This window comes from Micromys minutus (genome assembly GCF_963924665.1).
Source record: "Micromys minutus genome assembly, chromosome: 10".
NCBI classification, from domain to species: domain Eukaryota; kingdom Metazoa; phylum Chordata; class Mammalia; order Rodentia; family Muridae; genus Micromys; species Micromys minutus.
In genome coordinates this window covers 66595645-66620295 of record NC_137979.1, presented here as the reverse complement: position 1 = coordinate 66620295, position 24651 = coordinate 66595645, and the positions used below count along the sequence as shown (strand labels likewise).

The window sequence follows — 24651 nt, the reverse complement described above, 5'->3', positions numbered from 1 at the left end:
TTTATACTTACTAAGCCATCTCTCCGGCTGTGTAGAGCTGGTAAGTTGGTGACTTGCTTCCAGGATTGGCTGCATTTGAAACCATCTGTGATAATTTAGAACCCCAGGTGCCTAAGTCCTGCCTACAACATTCTCACAGACTCTGTGTGGAATACTGTTTCAGCATTGGAAGTGGGGGAAGTATCCCAGGGGTCTGAGATGAACTTGAGGTTGAAAGCCACGGCTCTAATGTTTTAGGAGTAGCAGCATACCATCTTAGTGAGGTTTCTGTTGTGGTAATAAACACCATTAACAAAAGCATCTTGGGAAGGATAGGGTTTATTTCACCTTACAGTGCACACTCAATCCATCAGTAAGGGAGTCAGGGTGGAAACTCAAAGCAGGAACCTAGAGGCAGAAATAGAAGCAGAGACCATGGAGAAATACGCTTATCTGTACTTCCTGGCTCACTTGGTTTGCCTTCTCATGTACCCCACTACCAACTTTATAACACCCTACTACTGCCCAACCAGGGTTGGTGTCACCTACAGTGGGCTGGGCCAGATCAGTCATCCACCAAGAAAATGTCCCACAGGCCAATTTAATCAAGTCATTTTCTCAGTTGAGGTTCCCTTTCCTCAGATCACTCTAGCTTAAGTTGAGTGTCAAGCCAGCACATATACCCTGTCCCCATTTTGACAGTGTCCAAATTGGGTGGTCTGTGTAGTTCCAGTGTATTTAAAGGGCAGCAAGCAGGAGGTAAGGGTTCCCTCTAGAGCACACATTGGGACAGCCTGGATATATAGGGCCTGCTGCTGCTAGTAATTCCCCAAGCCTGGGCTCTTAACAGCTTCCTTGGAGATCTTGGAGTAGAGTTATGTGGGTAGAAAGTGGAGGAAGCAGGAGGTATGAGTGTGCTTGGGGTAATTTGATGGCTCTCAGGAAAAGGAATAAGAGGAAGAGATAAGCCTTGCTGTTACCAGACCTGGTGGTACACAGCCACCCTCCCTTCCTGCTCTGGCTTTTGCTGCTAATGTTGTATCTGATGGTTGTTTTAAGGAGCGTGGATAGTAGAGGACCTGTGGTTCTGTGGCCACTTAGTGATCCTGCTCGGCCCCCTTTCTCATCACTTTGTGATTCATCCATACCCCACCCCTGTTGCTTGGTGATCCTTTCTGCCTACCTTGCCTGCTTGCCTACTGGCTCGCTTGCTCTCCCTCCTTCATCACCATCTTGTTGTATAGCCCAGGCTGGCATCAGCCTTGAGTAATCCTCCTGCCTCAGCCTCCTGTTGTTAGAAGTCTGTGCTACCATGTTTGCTTTACTTGATGATTGTTAAGAACTCACCGGTGAGTTCACCCAGTTCTCATTTCAGCTTTTGGTTTATCATCATCCCCCAATATTCAGACACTAATCTAGGCAGCATGGAATACGGAGTCTCAGTGTCTTAAGGACCTTGGACATAGTTTGTCTGCTTTCTCAAAGTAGCTAATATTTCCTTGGCTCCCAGTCTGAAAGCCTGCTGTGCTGATGTTACTGCCCTCTGCAGTCTCCTGCTTATGTTTAGTTTATCTTTTGTTTGTTGTTCTAGGTGAAGTACAGGGTAGATGTTGGAAGCTGAAGTCAGCACTACCGGGTTGCTAAGACTCAGCCGAACCTGGTCTGTCAAGAGAGTGCTATTTGAGGAAGCAGAACAGCATGAACAATATTTAAGACAAAAGTTAAGTAAAACTGCTTTCCAGGGCTAGAGAAATGGCTCTGTCAGTAAAGTGTCTGCCTTGCAAGTGTGAAGACCCAAATTTAATTCCCAGAATGTGTGTCAAAAAAGCCGGGTGTGGTAGCCTATTTGGAGAAAGGCCAAGCCCTGGGACAGCTTGCCAGGCCTACTTAGAGCTTAGTGAGATCCAGGCTCATGAGAGACCTGCCTCAAAAGAGAAATGGACAGAGTCTGAGGAAGGAGACCCTGGAGTGGCAGCCCTCTTCCCCCTGTCTTCGTCTTGTGCATTTGGAAAATGTTAATATTTTCTGGAAATTATTTCCCTAATTTTATTATCTTTACATTGAAATAGAAAACTACACGGGTCACTACACAATGTATGTTTTAGCTTCTGGAACATGAATCTGAAACTAAATTGTTGGGATTCTGTAAACCCCACCCCTCAATTACCTGGCAGTAGCCAGGTATACTCCACCCCAGTGACCTGAAACTATAAAAGGGGCTGCTTGCCCCCTCCTCTCTCTCTTGCCTCTCTAGGCCTCTTTGCCGTTCTCTCCCCCTTGGTTAAGAGGGATTTTACAGCTTCTTTCATCAAACGGAAAGGGCATTTTGATAACCTATGTTTCTTGTCTCCACTTTATAAAATGGACTTTGTCTTTCATAAAACCTGAATTGCTTGTCGCTGAGTCATATTGTGTCTGAATGCATTCTGTCTATGACAAGGACAGTGTAAAACTAAGGACCCCAGGTGGGGTGTCGGAAGTGACATTTCCTCATTGTCCGTGGGAAGTGGATGAGAATTCACGGCAATCCTGTATGGCACAGTGGAGTTTAGCTGGTTCTTTGGAAAGACATGTTTTCCTGCAATATGTCAAGTAGGACATGTTACCTTAGTCATTAGATAAATTCAAACATTTTGTTTACAGGAATGCTGGATTATTTGTAGTGGGTTAAGACTCACTTTAAAAAAAATAACAATTATATAACAACAGAAATACATTTATTTTATCATGTGGCTTTTTGCTAAAGGCAGAATGAACCACAGCCTACTGCTCCTCTCCAGGAGTGAGGAATGTTAGTATCTCCATGGGGCTGGGTTTTTCCTGTTGGAGCCATAGCAACCGACTACCTTCACAAAGGGACTGGCCTCCCCAAACATGGAGCCCCCACACAAACATTTGACTTTCTTCAAGGCAGTAATATTAGAACAAATTCCTTGTCTTTGCCAAACACAAGATTCATTGTGAGAAACTTCCAGCATCCCCAGTGGGCTAGGACCCCCTTCATTAAAGATTCAAGAGTTCAGTCTCTCAAAATCTGACTTTCCATAAGCAACTTTTGTGACAGAATTCTGTTAATTTTTGCTTGCTTGTGAAGAAGGACTTCTTGCTTTTGTTGTTGAGGCTCTGAGGAGGTGTTTATTCTATATGCTTGGTTTGCACTGCAGGGATGGCCCCAGGGTTTCCTGCTGATTGCAACTCTGTCTCAGGGTAGGAGGCATCACATTACTTTTCTTGGTCTTCTTCTCCTTTGCTTTTGTTTACACATATGGTTTTTCAAAATCTGGGCCATTGCTAACTGGTTTGGACTGGCCAAGTTCTAGAGATTAGTGCTGGAAATTAAACTGCTGCTTCATATGAACCCCGAAGAAAGATGCTGGTTTGGGTTGGATCTTGGGGGTTTGAGCAAATAGGACAGCTTCCCATTGTCTTGTGTCTTGCTTTTCAGCCATAGCATTGTTCCTCCTGACCTCTGGTGTCTGTCTCTGTCTCTCTCCTCCCCCAACCCCTGTGTGTGTGTGTGTGTGTGTGTGTGTGTGTGTGTGTGTGTACACATTTGGCTGATTGGCTGATGTTCCCTCGGGACTGACAACTTTCTTAAGCTTGTCTCAACTTCAAATACCAAAGAGATTTATTGTTTCAACTCTATACACATCTATTTTGCTTTGTGTAATTTTCTTAGTGGCACCAAGACTGTAACCGTCTGGTGATGTGATTCAGGTGTTGCTAATCTCTTTTCTAGGAACAGAGTTCACCCTCCTTAAAGCCGAATTAGCGCCCTCTTCTGGCCTGAATACCCTTTAATGGATCTGCCTTTGGCACTCCAGCTGACTTTGTCACTTTTTGCAGCGCCCCAAATTTCTAAACCTCTGTAAGTCTCCTGTCTGTAGAGCAAAGTTGAGCCCTCATAGCCCAACGGTCAGTTCCTCCAGAATCTGTCTGTTCTTCATCCTAAACTTGTCTGCACCCAGAGTTCTGCACAGCACTGTTGCTTTTCTGTTTGCGCCAGTCACAGCACAGTTCTCTCTGGAATCCTCTTTGTGGTGATTTTTGTCTTTTAAGTTCTTGTGCTTTTTTAGAACCATTCATTGAGTTGCCACTATGAAGTTTACTTTTTTTTAACAAATCACTTGTAGTATCATTGAAGAAAATGATTTTGTAAAATACTTTAAAATGTATCCCCTGGGGATAAGGCATCACCAGTCCCTGAAGCTGAGGCCAAGTTGGATTCTCCATCCAGGACAACCACTTTCCCAGCTCTTTAGCCCAGAAGGACTTCTTTGCTTGAGTTGTGTGTCCCCTGAGGTCTGCTTCTTTGGGTCTGATCCCTGTGCTCTATCCTGCATTAAGGGTCACCTTCACTGCTGTGGGAAACACTGTCAAGTAAGTTGTTTTGTTCGTTTTTGTTTTGTTCCTTCAATTTAGGCTGCCCCAGCTCTGGATTTTTAGGATGACTAATCATGACCAAAAGTTCTCTTGGGTCTGTGCTGAGCACTGAATGCTTAGTACATACTTAGGCAATGACCTGGGTTGGGTGTGCACACACGCAGATTTGCAGACATTGTCAGCCACCTCACACTGGTCAGCTAGCCTTCCACGGAGCATTTACCAACCAGTCAGTCACACGTAAGTGTGCTTTGTGCTGTTCCCATGCAAGCAGACTTTTACACTCTCCTCAAGGAGATTTATTTTAATATAGTTCCAGATGTCTTATCCTTGGCATTCTCTAATTTCATCACAGAACACAGACATTGCTTTCTATTTCAGTTCCTTTTATTCCTTCAAAATTGTACCTGAAGTTTGGGTGGTTGTGTGAAATAACCTTGGCTTTCTTTGGGTGTAAAGTACACTGAGCTTTATTCTGAAAGCTAAATTCTAAGAGAACTGTTTTCTCTTTTTCTAACAGTTGGATATTCTAAAAACCAAGCAATCGCACAGAGCACAGGGTCTTACCTTTGCTTTTTGGATTCAGTAAGTAGCTGTCTGTTTTGTTTATAGTGGCTTTGTATATATTGACTAAATAATGTTTGTAAATTTTAGTAGGTTTCTTAAAAATAAGTTTTTAGGTATGTTATGGTAAATCTCAAAAATCAAGTTTAATAGGTTGTTGCTATGTGCTGCCATAGCATCTAATTAACAATAAATAACAGCATATAAAATGTAACAGAGGACAACAAGGAATATAAAAGTAAGCAAACTGCTAGCAAATGTGATACTTAAGGGATCAGGAAATGGAAATGGGACAGTCTATGACAGCTAGAGCAAACTATGAAGCAGTTCATAGGTAAAGGTCAGGAGAGGATGGGTAGGTGACAGGGAGTGTTATACAGAAATTCAAATCAATCAACATTATATTAAAATTTAAGTTTGTAACCAAACAAATTAAATTAGCAAAATACTCCCACAAAGCAAGTTAAGTATTTTCTTTTCTTTTTTTCCGAGACAGGGTTCACTGTGTAGCCCTGGTTATTTTCTGATACTTGATTTGTAGACAAGGCTGGCTTCAAACTCAAAGAGATCCACCTGCTTCTGCCCTGAGTGCTGGGATTTAAGGTGAACACCACCATACCCAGCCTCAATTAAGTGTTTTCAAACTGTACATAGTATTGTGTTTTCAAACTTGTTTAAGAACTTAAAATGCTTGTGGCCTTGCCTCCTAGTTTTCACCTCTTGGTATCTTAGAGAAAGATTTGTATGCAGATATGCCTTAGGCTGTTTATTATGACAGAAATCCGAAAGCAGTTACTGTGTACTGGCTGAGCACTGGTGAAGAACATTAACAGATGTCAGGGAATAGTCATGCTTATGGGGAATTCTTAGGAGTAGGACACTTGGTTGTAATGGATGAACAGAGACTCTGTACAAGCTGTGCTGCCCTTAAAAGAATAAAGCAAAGCAAAGTCTGTTGTAAAAAAATATAACTTTTTAAATAAATTATTTCATAGGTTGGGCTCCTGGCTTCTTAGAAATATGCATTTCCATGCAGGGCCCATGGAAATGTTAGCCATTGGCTTATGCAGCTGTTACAAGTTTTGTTTGTTTCTAGTTGATGATTCCAGGTACATAGATGTGGGAAAAAATGCATAGATCAGGAAATGAAGCCTCTCTCCCATGCAAGGGACGAGAATTGACCCACAGGGTTGCCTTGGGAGGTCTGACATTTTGAAATCAGAGTTCTGCATAATGTCTTCTTTAGTGTATACAGATAGCACATTTGTCCATAACTTACTGAAGGCAGATGTTGCCAGCTGGATGAGGAAGTGTCTCTGTCACATACCGTGTGTGATTTTTGCATTTGACCTATTCGTTTTAGTGTGAGGTTATTTATTAAACAGCTTTGGGATTAGCTGTGTAGAGCCACTTCAGCTTTAGGAAGCAGCTGAGGAATGTCACTGGTTTTGGCCCAGTGCAGGTGTCTGGCAGAATAGGCCCTATGTGGGCTGCTGCTCTGCTATGTTTTACCCTGAAGTTTTGGCTCCACCTTCAGGTGCTAGTTTTTCCCCTAAGCTGAAAACAGAACAAGATGTTCATGCGGAGCTTGTGTATGACTGGCTCTGGAAGTTCATGGGAGACATGGAGTAGGAGGCAGAAATGGGACCTGAGGCTTGTATCCCATTTCTGTCTCTTTGGTTACTTTTCTCTCTCATAGCTAGCTCTCAGGAGGGAACTACAGAATTTCTTGTGAATCTTAACTGTAATTTAGATGGATTTACTTTGCTTTAAAATGGAAGTTATAAAAGTCATATTGTGGTCTTGAAGTGGATCACAAAAAGCAAACCTCCCTCCATTAAGACAAGGCCCCATCACATTGATCTTCTACGACTTCCTTGCAATACTAAACTGGGAACCTTTGGCACATAGGCACTAGGGAGATACTTCAGTTTTAAGATATAGCGCCCAGGAAATGTCAGAGGTGATTTGATGCACTGCTGCTAAGGATGAGGCCAGGCACCAAAACCCGACCTAGAGCAGAAGTATATAGCTTTCACTTCCAGCTGCAGGGCTAGAGATTGAACCAGTAAATCACACCTGCCTGGTGAAGCCTCTGTAAATCTCTGTAAACAGAGGAGCTCAGAAGATTTCTGGTGCAGACCTGTGAAAGTCCCAGGGTGTAGTATACCCCCATCCCATGGGAATAGAAAGCCTTATACTGAATCCCTTGGGCCTCATCATCTGTCTTTTCATCTGTGTTCTTTACTGTGTCCCTTCCAATCAACTGACAATAGAGTTTATGTTTCCCTGAGCCCTATGCACCTCTCAGATTACTTGGAACTGCCCCCTCCCCATTTATAGCCAAGTAATATGGCATCTGACCTGGGTATGAGTCCATAGCCAGGGCTCCATGCTGTTCCTGATTGTCTAAGGATTGCGCCAGATGACAAGTCCTAACAGAGGACTTCAGAGAGACAGAGCTCAAGACAGAGCTCCGTCATCCCCTTCAGGGTTCTTAGGGACAAACTGAAAGAGATGAAGTAGGACCACGAGTTGATGATTGATTGATTGATTGATTGATTATAGTGAAAGGGGGAAACCATAGCACACCTGCCACCTCCAGTCTAACGTGATGCAGGGTTTATATGTTCTTGCTGTGTAGGAGTATGGGGAATGTGCATGGTTTGGAGAGGAAGGGATGTGATATGAAGAACTTCTGGTTTGGGAAATCGGGCCAGTGTGTTCTGCTTGGCCCACAGACCAGCAATAGATGGTCAGTGATTTGCTGTGACATCCAGTGGCACATCTGGTATGCTGACATTCTGTGGCATCCGTTTGTCACAAGCATTTTGAAATCCTCTAGGAAGGAACCACAGATGTTGGAGTTACACCTACAAGACCTTTGCAGAGACTCAACCACATGAGTACTGTCTAAGGTCCGTGGTCAGGGCTGGACAGCGTTGATGGTTAGGGGAAACCACACATATCAGACTATTGTGGGTTAAGAAGCCATTTGGCGTATGGAAAGCACTGCACACCGCTTTTCAGAACAGGCTCAGGAAGTGACTGGTTTGCACACTTCTCCAGAGTTCAGTTCACAGAGGTTAGGCCTGCAGGAAGGCTCTCCCTAAGTTTCTACATCTCATCAGAAAACCAAGCACAGGAAGTCTGAAAACAAGGTGACTGTGTTCTCTGTGGCAAGCACATTTTGCTAAGGTCTTTAACATTCTTCATTTGTTAATGTTCCCCCCAAGGCCTCTCCACACCTGTCATTTTCAAGGGTCCCTTCTTAGAGAGACTTCATTCGACACCTATCTATCATTTATTCTCCTCAGTTCTCTTGGCTAATTAAAGAAATAGTGTGTGTGTGTGCTCGTGTGCATGTCCATATGCGTGCGTGTATCCGTGTGCATGTGCGTGCATGCGTGTGCGAGCACCCAAGCAGGCCATAAGAGAATGTTGGGTCCTAAGGAGCTGGAGTAACAGGTGGCTGCGATCAGTTTGATGTATTGATGCTGGGAACTGAACTCCATGTTTTAGAAAGGCAGAAAAGTCCCCTGACTATCTCCCCAGGCCCTCGATGCTCTTTCTGTGATACTTCCAGTCTCTTTTCTCAGGCTGCCCCATCATTCCACAGTGATGAGTCCCTGTTCATAGTTGTGGAGTTTCAGCCCCTCTGGTAATTTCATGCATTCCAGAAATGCCAGTGGTAATGTTTCACATCTACTTCTCACTGTGAAAAGAAAGCTCCAGGTAATATTCCTTGGCACAAGCCCTGAGATGAATGTACTTTGCATTCATGTTTGATGCACACAGCATCTTACATTTAGTCTGTACTTCAAATGTCAGCTGACTCTGGCTAACCCATCACAGTGAGCCTGCCCACAGAGGGAGTAGGAGCCAGCAGGTCAATTCGGCTTCCATGAAAGGGAAAGGGATCACCTTTTCCCTGGTGCAGCAACACTTCCTGGCTTGTTATCAAAGTTCTCCCTTTCTTTCATTTACAAAAAAAGACTGTTTCATTCTCCAGTCTCTCAGCCACTTTCTTCTCTTTCTGGTGGCCTCCAAAAACAAAGAGCTTGTTTATATTATTGTTATCATGCCTGTAAGGGTTAGTGCTTGCTTCTCTGTTCACTCTTTGGACTGAATGTCTGTTCACCACATCCTCCTTAGTTTGGTCTGTGAGTATAATTATTCTTTTTGTTCTGTCTTTGCTCTTATTGTAGTTGCTGACTCTCAACAACAGAAGTGGTAGAAATCACACTGGAATTTTCTTCAGGTTCTTGAGAGCAGTGCTGAGCATTTTGCCTTTTGCATAGATTCCTGAGGTGTAAAACTGGAGGCTTGTTTAATTCTCTGTGTATTATTAGTCAGAGCCCAGAGAGGCTGGGGCAGGGGCAAGGGTGGTAGTGGTAGTGGTGTTCTCAGTTCACTGATAAAAATGCTAATCTCTCACAGATTCACCTTCACAGATATAAGCACCAGGCCACTTTAGGCCATTCAAGTTAACACATAAAATTAATCATCACATATCCACCCTTTGCTAACCTGGCATGCATACACATCTCCTTCAACAGATGCTTGGGTCCAGCCAGAGTTAAGTACAGCTGTGATGCACCATGAAACTATGCTTCGTGTAACTGAACATATGCAGGCTCTTCCCCAGAGAGTCACAGTCCTCAAGTGATGTTGAGTCTTCTGACATCCCCAAACTGTAATGAGGGGAATAACAGAAGGAAGAAAACAAAAGGCATTTGCTTAATGTGTTTGTAACAAGTTAACATGGAAATGTATTATGACTTTGATACCCTCATTTCTGTAATTGATCACGTGGTCATTGCTATTATAACTGTTCCCAAAGTTCATTCAGTGGTGACTGAATGAGTCATAGCTGCTCAGATCAGCAAATCCAGGACAAAAGAACAGACACAGGATCCCATCACATACTTAAATTTAAACCCTAGGAAAATTTACCACATTATTTAATAAATGCACACATAATGAAAACAATAAAAAAGGTGAGGACAATGTGGTCCTAAAAGCCCATCCCTGAGGTCCCTCTGAGCAGGAAGTGGCTGGAAGCAGATTGTAGCAAATGCGTGAACTACAGCATCATGGCAGATGCTTGACGTGAGCACTTCTGTATTCCTTTCTGCCTCAGTTTCATAATTCTTTATCTCATGATTCTTTACTAAGCACCTCAGTGGAGTTGGTCCTTTATCTAAAGGTGACTCATACCTTTATTCTCGAAAAGGTCCAGCGTGTACCTGGATTGTGGTTTTTGTAGTTTCTTACTGGCTTTAATCACAAAGCATGGTACTACTAAGACTCTTTGAGAAGTCTTCTGCATTCACCTCTTCCTGGGTCCCTTGTAGAGTCATCTGGTTTCTCCAATATTCTGGGGTCAGCCATTTTGACATTCAACATAAGTCCTTTACTTCTCTGTTTATTTTGACCATAAGGAGTCCAAAGTGGCAGGTGGCCCCTTAATTTAGAAGTATTTCCCCTTTCAATACTTTAACCTTTGTTGATTATTCATCCACTGAAAATACCTTATTTTACTAGGAAATGAAACAGTTGCTGAGCTGAGCAGCTGTAACTTCATCCACCACTAAGTGGACTTTGAAAGCAGTAATATATATAGTTTGTTTCTCTGTTCTAATACTGACTTGAATATTCTATGTCTGGGAAGCGCAGTTCGAATCTTACTTGGGCAGAGGACCTTTTCTACACAGATGGTAAAATCACTAAGTCTTAAGGAGTCTGTACTTTCAGCCCTACTGGATGATGCCAAAACACCTCTGAGAACAGCTCTAATGCTTCGTACGGCCACATGAGGGTCCCCTTGTTCTTCATCCTGAGCCACTCTTAGACTGCCAGAATTTTCTTTTCTTTTTTCTTTCTTCTTTCTTTCTTTCTTTCTTTCTTTTTTTTTCTTTCTTTTTTTTTTTCCTTTTTTTTGTCATCAATTATGTAATTGCTTCTCCTTGATGACTAAAGAGGTCCTAGTTTATGAGTATCTAAACTGATTGCTCACATTGTTTGCTGTTGTATTCTTAGACCATGTGCCTATTCTCACTGCATTGAAGTCACTTTGTGTGTGTTTAAAATGTGCTCTTTATACAGGATGATGTTATGATGCCCCAGAGAGTGAGGATGCAATACACAGCTGCTCTTCAGCACCCTATGAGTGTGAGTACCCACTTCCTATGTTGTCACCCCCTTTTAATGAAATGCCAGTTTGTGTTGTTTTGTTGTTTTTTGGGTTTTTTTTTATATTTTTTGAGACAGGGGTCTCTGTGTAGCCTTAGCTGTCCTACAACTTGGATGTGTAGATCAAACTCACAGAGATCTGCCTGCCTCTTCCTCATGAGTACTAAGATTAAAGGTATGCACCACCACCACCTGGCACCAGTAATTTTTAAAAATAGAGATATTTCTTGGGATTAGAAAGAATCCTACAGTCAGCTAGTCAAATTAGAGGGGATTGTGACTGCCATGTTTGTGAGCCCTTAGGGATGGCTCCCTTTGAAGATAAACATGCTTCTGGTTGATGGCAGAAGGAGTAGGAACTGGAAATACAACTTCTCCTCACTGCCGATAGTAGCCTGAGGTGTTCTTTTGAGAGAACTCCACTAAATGAGATTAGAATTCTTAACCTAAGAATTTCAGGACAAATTATTATGACATAGAATTGGATTATTATTATTATTATTAAGATGATTTTTAACATAGATTTAGGCAGGGCATCAATAGACAAGTATTTAGGAAAAGATACTATACCCCTAAGAATGGGTATAGATTTCTTAAGAGAGTCAGTTAAGGGTTTACTAATACATATATTAGTAAATATATGTATTACCTATAGCTATACATATAGCTTTGATGGCTTCTAAAGTTACATTATTTAAAGAACTCTAAGAAGTTTTTTTTTTCTTTCCTTTTTGTAAATGAGATCAGAGACTACTTTTTGAGGTGTATTGGACAGGATTAAAGGCTGATAAGGAAAACCATAGGTTAGAAGAGTTGAAGCTTGCTTTACTATATTAGGTTCCAGGGCGTTAAGACATGTTTTACTGTAAGCAAAGTTTACACTATTGAGGGATTCTCAAAAAACCTGATGTTTTACAGCTGGAAAAAGGAGTAGGTCACCTGCAACACAGTCATAACCTGTTTAGGCCTTAAGCATGCTAACACTCTTATTTTAAAATCTCTGTAAAAAAAGCAAATTGTCCCTATGTAGTTAAGCTTTCTAGATGATTTTTATCAATTATACTGGAATTTCTGACTCTTGGTTGGAGAAAGAAAGCTCCTTCCTGGGTATAGGGCTCCTTTCTCTTTCTGTGTCCCCTTAGTGTCTACTGCCTTTCTGTCCATTGTATTTACCATTTTGGAAAGCATCTATCACTTTGAAACAGATAGAAAGGTTTCTGTGTCTCTCTCTTGCTTTGTGAGGCTGTGGCACCCTTTCCCATGTAGCACTCTACCCAGATAGGCTGCCGCTTCTTACCAGGGCGACTGACTCCATGTGAGGTCAGGTTGGACTACACTGGCCTTTATTTCCATATTACTCTGGTTCTGATAAGCACACTATCCAAAGAAAAAAGTTCATAAAACAACCTCCCCGAAGGATGCTTTTATAGGCATTCAGTTAAACCTTGGATGATTAGGACAACTGGTTATCCTCTAATAGGGTTGTTCTGTGAACTCTAAATGTAGCTAACATATTATTTGCTGGTTAGTGGCTATGCTGGTTATCATGTTTAGTTTGTTCAGAAGGAAGGAAACGAATGTTGGCAGCATGTCCCTGCCCTGCTCTTTCTTCTAGGCCATTTACAAGAAAACTACTTGGGAAGGGAAAACCTGAGGTAACTGCTGTAACATATCCCTTTGTCTGAATCACTGCTGAAGTGTTGGATTTTATGCTTTGGGCATTATTAGCAGCTCTAAACGTGATTTTAACTTTTTATTTTTATTTTGTTTTATTTATTTATTTATTTTTAAATTTCTATCCTCTGTCTCCTGAACCTTTATAGCCTAAATCAGTTCTAGAACTGGTAGGTTACTGTAGAAAGCCTCAAGTTGTTTCTACAGGATCCTTAAATGTCCACAAGGGGTCTTCCCACTAGATTCACGAGCAGAGGCATAGAGGAAAGAGTAGCACAGCTTCAAGGATCCCAGAGGTAAAGGCAGGAAAACAATATTAACAGACATGGTGGTCAGTGGCTTCTGTCCCCATAAACACTAAAACGCTAATAGTTCAGAACCCTTGTACATAGAATGTGTGGATGTCTGCTGTCAGTGTCAGGAGTGCCCCGCGGGTTCCCCAAATCAAGCTCGTTGTTAGAAACAAGCACAAGAACATGAGTCACAAGTTCTAAGTGTAAAAGAGTTGAGGAACCACCAACCTCTGCTCCTAGAGTCTCTCTCAGCAGAGTACAATTTTTCATCATGTCACAGTCAGGAAGGGGTTTCAAAGACATCAGAGCTGTCCTATCACTCCCTTTCAGATCCACCCTCTTGGATGCTTACTGAATGAGACAGGGGCTTCTCTACACTATAATCTCATTAACCCTTATTTATTAGGTGAGGCAGAAGCATCACCCCTAGCCATTCATTGGCTTACTGACTTGTATCTACTTGCAAGGTGAGAGGTCACCCTTAAGTAGAGTCCCACTAATCTTTTTTCTACCCTGTGAAGCTAGAGTCTCACTGACCTTCATCCCTTTTTTTGTAAGGCAGAAACCATGCATGTTCCAAGGACAGCCTCACCAAACCCTCTCTACCCAGTAGACTGAAAGCTTCACTTCTACATGTAATAGTCTAACCACTCAGCCCATCTAGCAAAGCAGGAGCTTCCCTTCTGGTTAAAGTCTCATCTACTCTTGTGCACACAGTATGGTGAAAGCCCCTAAGTAGAATTTCACTGACCTTTGTCTACCCAGCGATGCAAGAATTTCAACCCAAGCATACCAACGCCAAGTGTGTTAGTCACTTTTCTGTTGCCATCACCATGGCCTAGCCACTTGAGGTCGAAAGAGCTGATTTTGGCTTATGGTTCTAGAGGGAACATGATATGGAGACAAAGCAGTAAGTAACAGGCATAGACCTCATGTGGGCCTGGCATCTTGCTCTCTCTTGCCCTTAGTGCCAGGGAGTTTTGCTTACATCGGCCCTCAATCCTTGGACTTCATACATATTTCAAATATATTTGTTGTTTTCCACAGATCATAGGATGCCAAGTGAAGAGAGATCCCCCAGACTCCACAGAGCGATACACACGTTGGATCAACCAGTTAACATCTGATCAGCTGCTGACACAGGTAGCAGTCACCAAGTGTTTGGCCTTTTAGAGACTCAACTGCTTTGGGTTAGAGCACCCTGGGATTGTGTCCAACTTCTTGGCACATTTTGTCAGGGTGTGGCCTTTGTATCTTCTACATCCTTTTGACTAGACAGTATCTAGTTGGGGCACACCCATGTAGTTTTGAGCTTTGAGGGTCAGGCCAATATTGGACATTATTTCAGGTACTGTGCTCAGAATTCAAAGGAAACAGTTTAGTCTCTATGTAGTGTGTCCTTAACATGTTTCAAGTGGACATGCATAGCACTATCAGCCACAGTGACCCCATAATCAAATACACAGTTGCTTAAGCAATGGGCAGAAAGTGGCCATGATGGTAGACAAAGGGTGTCTATGGCTCTTGATGGAGAGAGTGGGTACAGAAGTAGATGGTAGATGGCCATAACGCTGCCATGCTGGTGTGAGCCTCACCAACTCTGTGGGCATCATGGAGTCAGTGATTATGGCTTTCCTCAGTCCATCATCCCCTCAGGCAGGCAGAGACCATCTTGTGACCTTGTAAGGGAAGTCCTTCCTATACAGAGGCAGTCAAGACCCAGCATCTGCCACAGAGCCCTGGCTTCATATCCTTGTCACAGGACTGCATGCAGGCTTTGGATGGAAAGATTTACTCTTAGCAAATCTTGGAGTGTGTGAAAAGCACATTGGACTGTCTGTGATCTTCCATGGAGTTGTGCCTGTTGAGAGCTGGAAGGTAACACTGTACCAGTGAAACCAGTGTGCACTCAGTATACCCCGCTGGCTTCGGACATGGGTCATTGTTATGTATCAGCTGACAGCACGTTCCATTCACCATAGTGAATTCCCATCATGAGTGCAGAATCTCATAATGCATTAGGCTTTGTGCAAATGGAAAATTTGGTTTTAATTTTGATTATTTTGGAAAGTTAGGGTTGTTGTTGTTGTTTTGAGAAAAGGTCTCACTATGTAACCCAGGCTAGCATCCAATTCTTGCCTCAGCCTCCTGAGTGCAGAGATTGTGGTACGATGTTATCTTAAATAGGCTTGGCTACTGCATAAACAAATTGAGGTATAGGAAAGCCAAGAGAAAGTAATGGGGTGGTGGTGACTATGAGCAAAGACCAATAATACACATGTGTGAAAATATTGCTGTAAAACCTATTGTTTTGTATAGTAACTAAAAAAATTAACATAAAAGTAACTTATCTGTTAAAAATGAAGAAGCTTGAATAATAGAAAAGGTTTTTTTTAAAGGCATATTAGGGCCAGAGAGATGGCTCAGTGGTTGAGAGCACTGACTGCTCTTCCAGAGGTCCTGAGTTCAATTCCCAGCAACCACCTGTGGTTTATAACCATCTGTGATAGATCCAATGCCCTCTTCTGGTGCTGTGTCTGAAGACAGCTACCATGTACTCATATAAATAAAATAAATACATCTTTAAAAACAAAAGCATATTAACTAAAATCCCACTTTCCAGCTCACTTAACTTGCTACTCAGGGTCCTGTCCCCTCCTTCCCAAGTGACCCAGGCTTTTCTGACTATGGAATGTCTTCTATCTTCCAGGTTTAAACTTCAAAATCCTCATAGGAAATATTGAATTTATTATTATTATTATTAATTACTTTTTTAAAGACAGGGTTTTTATTATATATCCCTGCTGCCTGAAACTTGTCACATAGACCAGGCAGTCCTCAAACTCACAGAGATCCACCTGCCTCTGCCTCCTGAGTTCTGAGCTTGAAACTGTGTATACCACACCCACCATAGGAACTATTAAATATAGGGTTCTGTGCCTGTCCGTGTTGGTTGTGTATTTGAGCCTTTTCTGAGGAGTGAAATAGTCACAAAGCATTTTCCAGAAGTTTATTGGAGGACACTGCATAAAACTGGAAATCTAGTTAAGATGGAAAAAGGAATAAGGTTCAGGTGACAGGGCCATGTCCTGAAGAGCTATAAAGGAGACCCCAAGAGATAGAAGGAACACAGTCCCTGTATCAGAATTTTGGGAAATGGAAAGACAACACAGCTGTGTTTGTGAGAAAAAGGGGAATGTTGAAGGTCATAAGCCCATGCCTCCTTGTGCAAATTAAGGCTGTGTAGTGACTTTGAAGCTGGTCTTTCTAGAGAGGTCTGCCCAGCTGCCTCTCAACTGATGTTAGTGCTAAGGTAAACTGAGGAGGCCTGGGTACGTCCCAGAAGCCTTCAGAGGCCAACACTTGTCTCAGTGCTTTGTGGGGCCAGCCATGAATGGACAGGTCCTTTTGGATTCTTCTGTGACAGAGGAAGAATGGCACGGCCACCTGCTGTTTTCTGAGAGTCCAAGATGTTTGTGACAGACATCCCTGGTTCCTCCAAGAGTATGGGAAGGACAGGCCTTGGGCCTGGTTTGCAAGATTATGGTGTGGGTGCCTATCTACCTCATAGGATCCCAGATGGCTAAGATGTTGGGGTAGCGTATGTAGCAAGAGCCTCAAGGTGTGGTAACAGTATGTCTGGGCTCTTTCTCTCTGATCACATACAACTCTCTAACTAGGCTTAGGGCCTCCAGTAGAAAATGGCCCAGGTGTAAGTGTAAGTGCTGACCGCCAGGGAGCTCTGCTTTAACTTTTCCCCCACTGAGGGACATTCCTCTAGCTTCAGAGTCAGTCTTAATAGAAGGAAGGTCCTGACTGTCACGGCCCTTAACTGTCCCACGGTACCTGCCCTTCTTATAAACTGTTAATAACCAGGCTAAATGTAGTTAGTGTGTTGGGAGTTGTTGGAGGGACAGCTAGGCAGACCATTACAGACCATTCTGTGTATTTCTCCTGTAAACAGAACATGCAGATGTACAGAGAACAAGGTCATGTCATGATTGGCCCCAGGCTTCCTGAGCACACTGTGTGCTACTGAGACACCATGCCCAGGCCTCACACACCATTACTTTATATATCACTGGAGGAAGGTCTGCTTTTCTTTTTTAAAGGATTCAGACTCTAATATGTATAAAGTTATTGTGATGATGCTGTGTGTACCCATCTCTCTCTGGGGTGCTAACACTCCTGCTACAATCTCTGTTCCTCATATTTTTGTCCTTGCTGGTAGGACATGAGTCTTCTGTTTTAATAGAGAATAGGTTGCCGAATGCCCATGTGACTGAGCTTTCAGTGAACCAGGGTTGATATTGACTTGTGGTTAGCTTTTCCACCACAGCGATCACTTCTGTGTTTTAGCAGCCCTTTCGGAATGTTGGTGCCTTAGTCAGCAGCTTCCTACCTCCTTCCAGACTTTCTGCTGTAGTTCTAATCCTATCCTTAATACCACTCCTTTCCTGACCAGATGGGGGAAGGGTCTGTTCTGGTGTCTGACCCTTCCCACCCTGTATGTTCTGTATCTGCTTCAACTATACATCATGTGACCCTTGACCTGGACTTCTCTTGTCATTGCTTTGAGCTAAATAAAATGCTATCCTAGCTTACTGCCAGGCAGCTCAAGGCTAGAAAGGAAGATGACAATGCACTCTAGGCCACAGCATTAAACTTGGCAGCAGGCATAGACAGTGGACCTGACAGGTGCCCTACATGCACTCAGCCTTCATAGCGGTCTGCAGATATCCCTTCTGTGAGGCCAGGGATCAAGGACGACATCCCTGTTGTAGAGTTGGGATTCAAGGATTCCTATACTTTGAAGTCAGGGGTCAGAGACACCTTAAGGAGCTTTCTAGGGCTCAGCTTTATTTGTAAATTTGAGTTTCATTACTAGGCCTAGGTCTTTTCATGACTGGCCACCAGGAAATCTGTTCATTTGAAGACCTTTAACAAAATTAAATAAAGGAAAAATTACCACTGACTTAGAGGGCATTGTATGTGGCTCCCATATTGTAGGTTGTGGTGACCCAGGGACCCTATTGTCTGTAGATGTGAGAGGCCATGGAGACCTCCTGCTTTGACCCACCAGCAGCTGAGACTTGTATGCCTCATACTCATTTTAAGCTTCTTGATTCTAGTGAGACAGTGAGAGCTGGCCTCCAGTGTGTATGCCTTCCACCACAGCTTAGTGGTTTTGGCCTAATCCTAATAAAGCAGCATTCATGAAGTTTCAGAAATGAATATTTTGAAGGAAGTAACTGTGCTGATCCTTATCATTATCAGGGATAAGAGGTTCAGGCCCAAGAAGACTACCATTTCCTGGCAGGTCAGCCTGTGATAATTCACAACTTGCTGTGTGTAATGAGGAAGGAAATATTTTATTAGTGTCTGAGTCCTACTAAATCTAAAAGCCATAAACATTCAATTTCATCTTAGAGTTTATTTTTACAGACAGGCTAATATTAAAATATCAGAATACTAGAAATTTGGTTACCAGCTTAGAGATGATCTTCCAGCAAGATAGAATTTAGAGATAAGAACCAGTCATGGAATCTAGAAATAGTTGCATAAGAACTTTGTTCTTTGCTTCCAAGAAAGATTCATATTCCATCCTGATACAACTAGTGAAGGTTGCAATACACACTTCATCTTCTTCCTTTCACTTAACTTCTATTCCTAAGACACCAAGTTGAAGTCTACATATTTTGCTTTGATTTTAAAGTACTTAGTATTTGTGAAAGCATTTGTCCCAGTTGAGTACCTCCTCCCCTCCTCATATTCTTTGTGAGGGAACAGAACAGTAGATCTTACCCAGGGCATTTATGGCCTGTAGGTTGTGATTCTGGTTTCACTTAATTGAATTTACATCCCAAGGCGCTCAAATGGGTTTTTAAGCTTTTATACCATAAAATGAGCTCGGCCAAGTGTACTTACTGTTGATGGCAAAACCTAAGAGTGAACTTCAGACCCAAACTTTAGAACAGTCAGGGCAAGTGAGGTCGCGACCGCCATGCTGACAGTTCTAGAAAATGGAGTATCTGATTTCTCACAAAGGGAGGGCACCTTGGCATGAAGGGGGTGACAAAGGTAGCCAGGGAAAGGAGGGATCATTAAGAAGGCCATCAGTGCCATCAGAGCCTCCTCCCATTACCTGTGCTTCTCAGTCTCACTGTGTGAGACCCTCACTGTCTTCACCCTTCCCTTTAGTTGTTGACTCCCCTCATTACTATGTCCTACTCTCTTCCTGTCCATATCTCCCCCTTATCATCCACCTTCTCATTTGTCATGTGCCCCCCAACCTCCCACCCCTGTTCACACTTGCCCTCTGATGTGTCCCCCTCCTGCCTGTGGTCTCTGCTTACCTGTCTGTACTCCTCACTCTGCGGGTTCATGTTCAGGCTCTACCCAAATGTAAGGTCTTAAACTGGGTCAGATGTGTGTCCTTGTAAGTCTGGGAGGCCTCAACTACCCAGTTTGGAGCACTTGCCTCCACTGTCCTTATTTAGCCCTTGAGTGTCTCCATTACTGCCATTACCTAGCCTCATGTGAGCAGGTGGTGTAGGCCTAGTGCCTTTCACTGTATTTTACTGGCTTGGGCTCCAATGTCAATTCTGACACACATCTCAGCCTGGGCCTTGTGGGATATCCTGAAGCCACTGTAGATGAACTTTGTACAGTTTGAGCCTAAACACATCTGGATTGTATCCCCCATATGTATTACCTGCTCCTCAAGTTGTCCTCCAGGAGCTGAGATTTGGCACCTTAAGTCTTCACTGTGGACACTTGCTCTCTCTGGAGTTAGTTCAGTGAGGTTCTTTAGGGCTTTGAGGTCTCCTATGCTCAAGCTATGGATCAAGATGTGGAAGTCTCAGCTAACCTCTGCAGCGCCATGTCTGCCTGCATACCACTGTGCTCCCCACCCGTGATGATAATGGACTAAACTTCTAAAATAGAAGCCAGTTAATTAAAAACAAATGTTTTTCTTTGTAAGAGTTGCTATAAAACCCTAACTAAGATCGACTGTGTTTCTGTCCTTGCAGTAATATGTAGTCTGAAATGGTTCTCTGTGATGAAGTGTTTAGGTTTCTCTTTCCCACCTGACTCAGAGACAGAGATATTATCCCTAGCAGTTGCAGAGTGGCTGGATGCAATGAGATCCCTCAGGAAAATGTACATTTACAGGTGAACACTAGAGCTGTACATTCATGTAGCCTGAGACCACTGTCTCAGCGAGAAATACCAGGGACCAACTAGTCAGCTTGTATCCAAAGGCTGACACCAGCTACTAATGAGGCAAGAAGCTAGTGATGGTGGATGACCCATTCAGTCTTCAAGTAATGGGGCTGCCTAGTTTAACCTCATTCTAAGTTCATGAGCCCCAAATTGGGAGAAAAGTAAATACATATCAGCTTTAGGGTATTAGCAGGGCCCTGCCCCCGCCACAGGTCCTACCAAGCCTGTTCCAGGTGCACCTATCTGCCACAGGAAGCCAGGTTAGAAACTTATCCATCATTGGTTTTATGAATTTTTAGAAGATTCTTTTTTGTAATCCAAGAAATACGTTAATCTGAACTTGGCCACCCATATGTGGAGTCTTGATGCGCTGGGGAAAAACATTTCTTTGGAAATATTTTTCTGTGCTCATGTTGACCTCAGTAGTACAGTGACCCTGTCCTTGGAACTGAGCGTATTGGAATGATGTTCATGTGTATAACGACATCACGAGACACAAGGCAGCCACAGAAGGCTAAAACATGGCAGCCTGGCAAGGTTTGCCACCGTGACATTCAAGAGTGGTTTCACTGTACCGGAGTGTGGTGAAAAGGGCCCTCTCACAACCAGGCACTTTGAAAACCCTTTCGAGAGACTCCTTTGTCCAGGTGGCTAGTGTTCACAGGTGCCATGCCACTGTATTGAAACCACTATCAGTTGTCTAATGTTTAAAACTGCTTGTGGATGGGCTGCCAGCATCTATCCTGTCTTTCCTTGCTCAGTATGACTTGGTGACTGTGTTTGAGCTCTAGCTGGAGTAAACAGGGACCCACATGTCCAAATGAGCAGCCACCTGGCACCACAAACTCTCCTAGATACTTTCTGGCAGAACTTGAGATCTTAAGACCTGACTGAAGCCTTGAGTGTATAGTTTTCAGTTCATCTGATAGTGATATTTGGAATCTGAATACCTACAAGGGTATTGATAGTGTCTGTAGGGTCATCCATGTCTCAGCAGCTGTCAGAACTGAGCAGAACTGAGTCTTTGGGGCTCTGACAAGCATGCTTGGTCCACATGCTGATCCATGTCTGTCTCCTGGTTGCCAAAAGTGTGAGTTTCCAGACATCGGTTCAGGTTCACTTTCAGTTCTCAGGTGCACAACCACAAGATGGAATTGCCAGATCATACTGTAATTCTATTTTTAATTTTTTTGAGGAACTGTTGAACTATTTTTCACAGCAGCTGTAACAACAATGGTGGGGGGTGGTAATTTCTTCACAGCTTTTATCAGCATCTGTGATTTTTGGGGGGCTTTGTGAGCACTATCCCGGTGGGGGTAAGGTGCATCTCACATGGGTTTAAATCACGTTTCTCTGGAGCCAAGCCCAGGTAAGCAGCTGTTCTTGCATTTGTTGAGATCACTGTATCTTGTGTGGAGAAATACCTGATCAAATCTTTTGCCCATTTTAATTGAAGCTGTTAGGATTTTGTTGTGGATTGGTAGGAGCTTTGTCAACATTCGGATCTGTCTCTCATGTTGAGGGTTGTCTATTCAGGCTGATTGTAGTCTCTGATGCAGAAGTTTCTTAACTTGGAGAGTGTACTTCTGTAGTACAAGTGTGTGTATGTGTGTACATGCACACACAAATGTGTTACAAACTTTTCTGATCGCTGCATCTGCTTGTGCTAGGGAATGTGGGAGGAGTCCCTTCCTGGCAATTGTGATCCATTGTAGTCAGCAGAGCTGGTCCAACTGTTTCAGGACCTTGAGGAAATCACCATAATTATGCTGTGTCCTGTAAGGGTGTCTTTCATCTCTTTATTTCCCTGTGAGAAGAAACCTTGTGAGATCATTAAGTATCCAGGCCAGGTATCCTGATGCCTTCCTTGGGGACTGGGCAAAGTGGAGAGCCTCTGCACTGAGGATTCGAGCAGTGCTGGCCTGTGTCCACTACTTTCACTGTGTCCCCAAAGAGGCAGAGGTAGAAAAGAGGTTATAAAGTGACCAAGTGCCCAACATACACCTCTTGCTCACCAGCAGGGATAACTTGTTTTATAGCATCTTTGAAGCTTCCAAAGGTTGGGTTTCTTCTAGAGCAACTCTGGGCTTCTCATAGTGAGTCATAGGCCTAACAACATCTGTCTCCTGAGGGAAACCATGATCTTGAGTCAGTTGGTCAAGGTCTCTGGTCCTCTCAAGCTTTCTTGCTCAGGTAGACTTGCTGTGGTGGTAAGAGGGAATGATCAGACAGGGTTGTTTTATGTCCCATTAGGGTCCAAGGTAAAGGAATAGATGTGTGTGCTCAGAATGAATCACCTATAGCCTTTTGGGGGACCCAGTTTACTGCCCACTGCCAGTTTATACCATGAAGGTGAAAATATAGGATTGGTGCCAGAATAAGTAAATGGCAGTTCTACAAGATGACAAAACCAATAACTAGCAAGTTTCTGAAACATCTGAAGCCTTACAGGTGTTGTCTTGTCAGAAACCAAACTTTAAAAACTCCAAGCAGAAACAAGTTTTCAGGCTAGCACCTGCCTGAAGGTACAGTCACGGGAGCTGCCCACTTACCCAGGATAAGTAAATCTCTAGAAACCTGTTGCTTGCTCTGACTTGGTTCATCCTATATTTCCAAGTCCACCACCCTCCAGCTGTTCAGTGCATGTGTTCACATGTAGTCTGTACTGTGTGTGTGTGCGTGCGCGTGTGTGCGTGTGTGTGTGTGTGCGTGCGTGTGTGTGCATGCGTGCGTGTGTGTGCACGCGTGTGTATGTGTGTGTGTGTGTGTGCGTGTGTGCGTGTGTGCGTGTGTGTGTGTGTGTGTGTGTGTGTGTGTGTGTGTGTTTGAAGTATGTGTGCTGATTGCCTACATTTTTGTGTGGTTAGGAATATGAGTGCATAATTTTACAGACTGATGTACTACTGTGCTCAGCTTCACTCAGCCTGGATCAAGTTCAACATCCTTTGAGACGAGAGCCCCAAAGAAACTAGGAATAGAAGGAACACATCTCAGTGTAGTAAAGGCTGGCTGTCATTGATTCTGAGTGTGCAAAACTGAAAAAATTTCTAAAATTAACAGTGAAACAAAGATATCCTGTTTCTTTTTCAATGAAGTGCTTAAAAGTCTAATGAGCAATAAAGCAAGAGAATGAAAAGGGATGTAACTAAGTCATGAAGAAGTCAGATTATTCCTCTTTGCACCCAATATTATCCTAATCTTAAAAGACACCTCCCAAACACTCAGGACTCCAAACCATGGTAAATATGATGCTTTGTATATGTTCAGCCCAGGGCGTGGCACTATTACAAAGTGTAGCCTTGTTGGAGTAGGTGTGTCACTGTGGGTATGGGCTTTAAGACCCTCATTTTAACTGCCTGGAAGCCAGTGTTCTGTTAACAACAGTAAGTCACTGTGTCAAGAAGCGGATATAGGAGCTGGAGAGGTAGCACAGTTGTTAAGCACACTTGTTCTTGCAGAGGACCCAGGCTTAATTCCCAGCACCCATAGCATGACTTACAGCCACCTGTAACTGTAGTCCCTGTCCATTGATGCCCACTTCTGACCCCTGTGGATAGGAGGCATGAACATGGTGCACATACATACATACATACAGGCGAAATACTCATTCACATAAAATAATCTTTTTAAAGTAGATCTGGGCGTGGTGGTGCACACCTTTAGTCCCAGCACCTTCGTGGCAGAGGCAAGTAGATCTCTGTGAATTTGAGACCAGCCTGGTCTATATAGTGAGGACAGCCAAAGCTACATAGACCTTGTCTCAAAAAGAAAAAAAGTGGGGGTGAAGGAAAAAAGACAACATAAAGAGATGGGAGCTGAGGCTTCTGGTTACAGATTGAATCCACAAGTCTGAAGATGGATGCTTTCGGGGTTCTCAGGGCCCTAGTGTCTGTGGCTCCATTTTGGGGCACTTAGACCTACCTTGTTTAAGCATCCTCATGTGACATCTCAGTGTGAGTGTTGGTTACCAGAACTACCAGGTACTTATTAAGCCCTTGATAAGAACCTGGAAGAAATCTGTTCCTCTTCCAACATGACTCAGGCACTAGAGATGAGGACCTGATTCCGAGGGCACTGAGCTTCTAACAATAGCATCCTCAGGGCTGAGATTACACGGTATGGTTTTGTAATTGTTTAAACATTGATTTGATTGATTGATTGGTTGATTGGTTGGTTGATTCTGTATGTGAGCATGTTCCTGCCATTATCCACTTGTGGAGGTCAAAGAACAGCTTAGGAGAGACTGTTTTCTCCTACTGTACCAGTTTCCAGAGACTGGACTCAAGTCCTCAGGCTTGGTGGCAAGGACCTTTATCCATTGAGCCCAATTTAAAAT

At 43.3% G+C, this 24651-nt stretch overlaps 1 protein-coding gene across 2 annotated transcripts in view; it reads left to right on the top strand.

The window, feature by feature from the left end:
- Positions 1 to 24651, top strand: part of B3GNTL1 (UDP-GlcNAc:betaGal beta-1,3-N-acetylglucosaminyltransferase like 1) — a 50326-nt gene that overhangs the window by 11716 nt on the left and 13959 nt on the right. For both annotated transcript variants that reach the window (XM_080923883.1, XM_080923882.1), the window contains 3 exons: positions 4883 to 4947; positions 11035 to 11100; positions 14136 to 14231. In XM_080923883.1, the coding sequence (XP_080780009.1) occupies positions 4883 to 4947; positions 11035 to 11100; positions 14136 to 14231 (227 nt within the window). The remainder of the gene's footprint in view (positions 1 to 4882; positions 4948 to 11034; positions 11101 to 14135; positions 14232 to 24651) is intronic.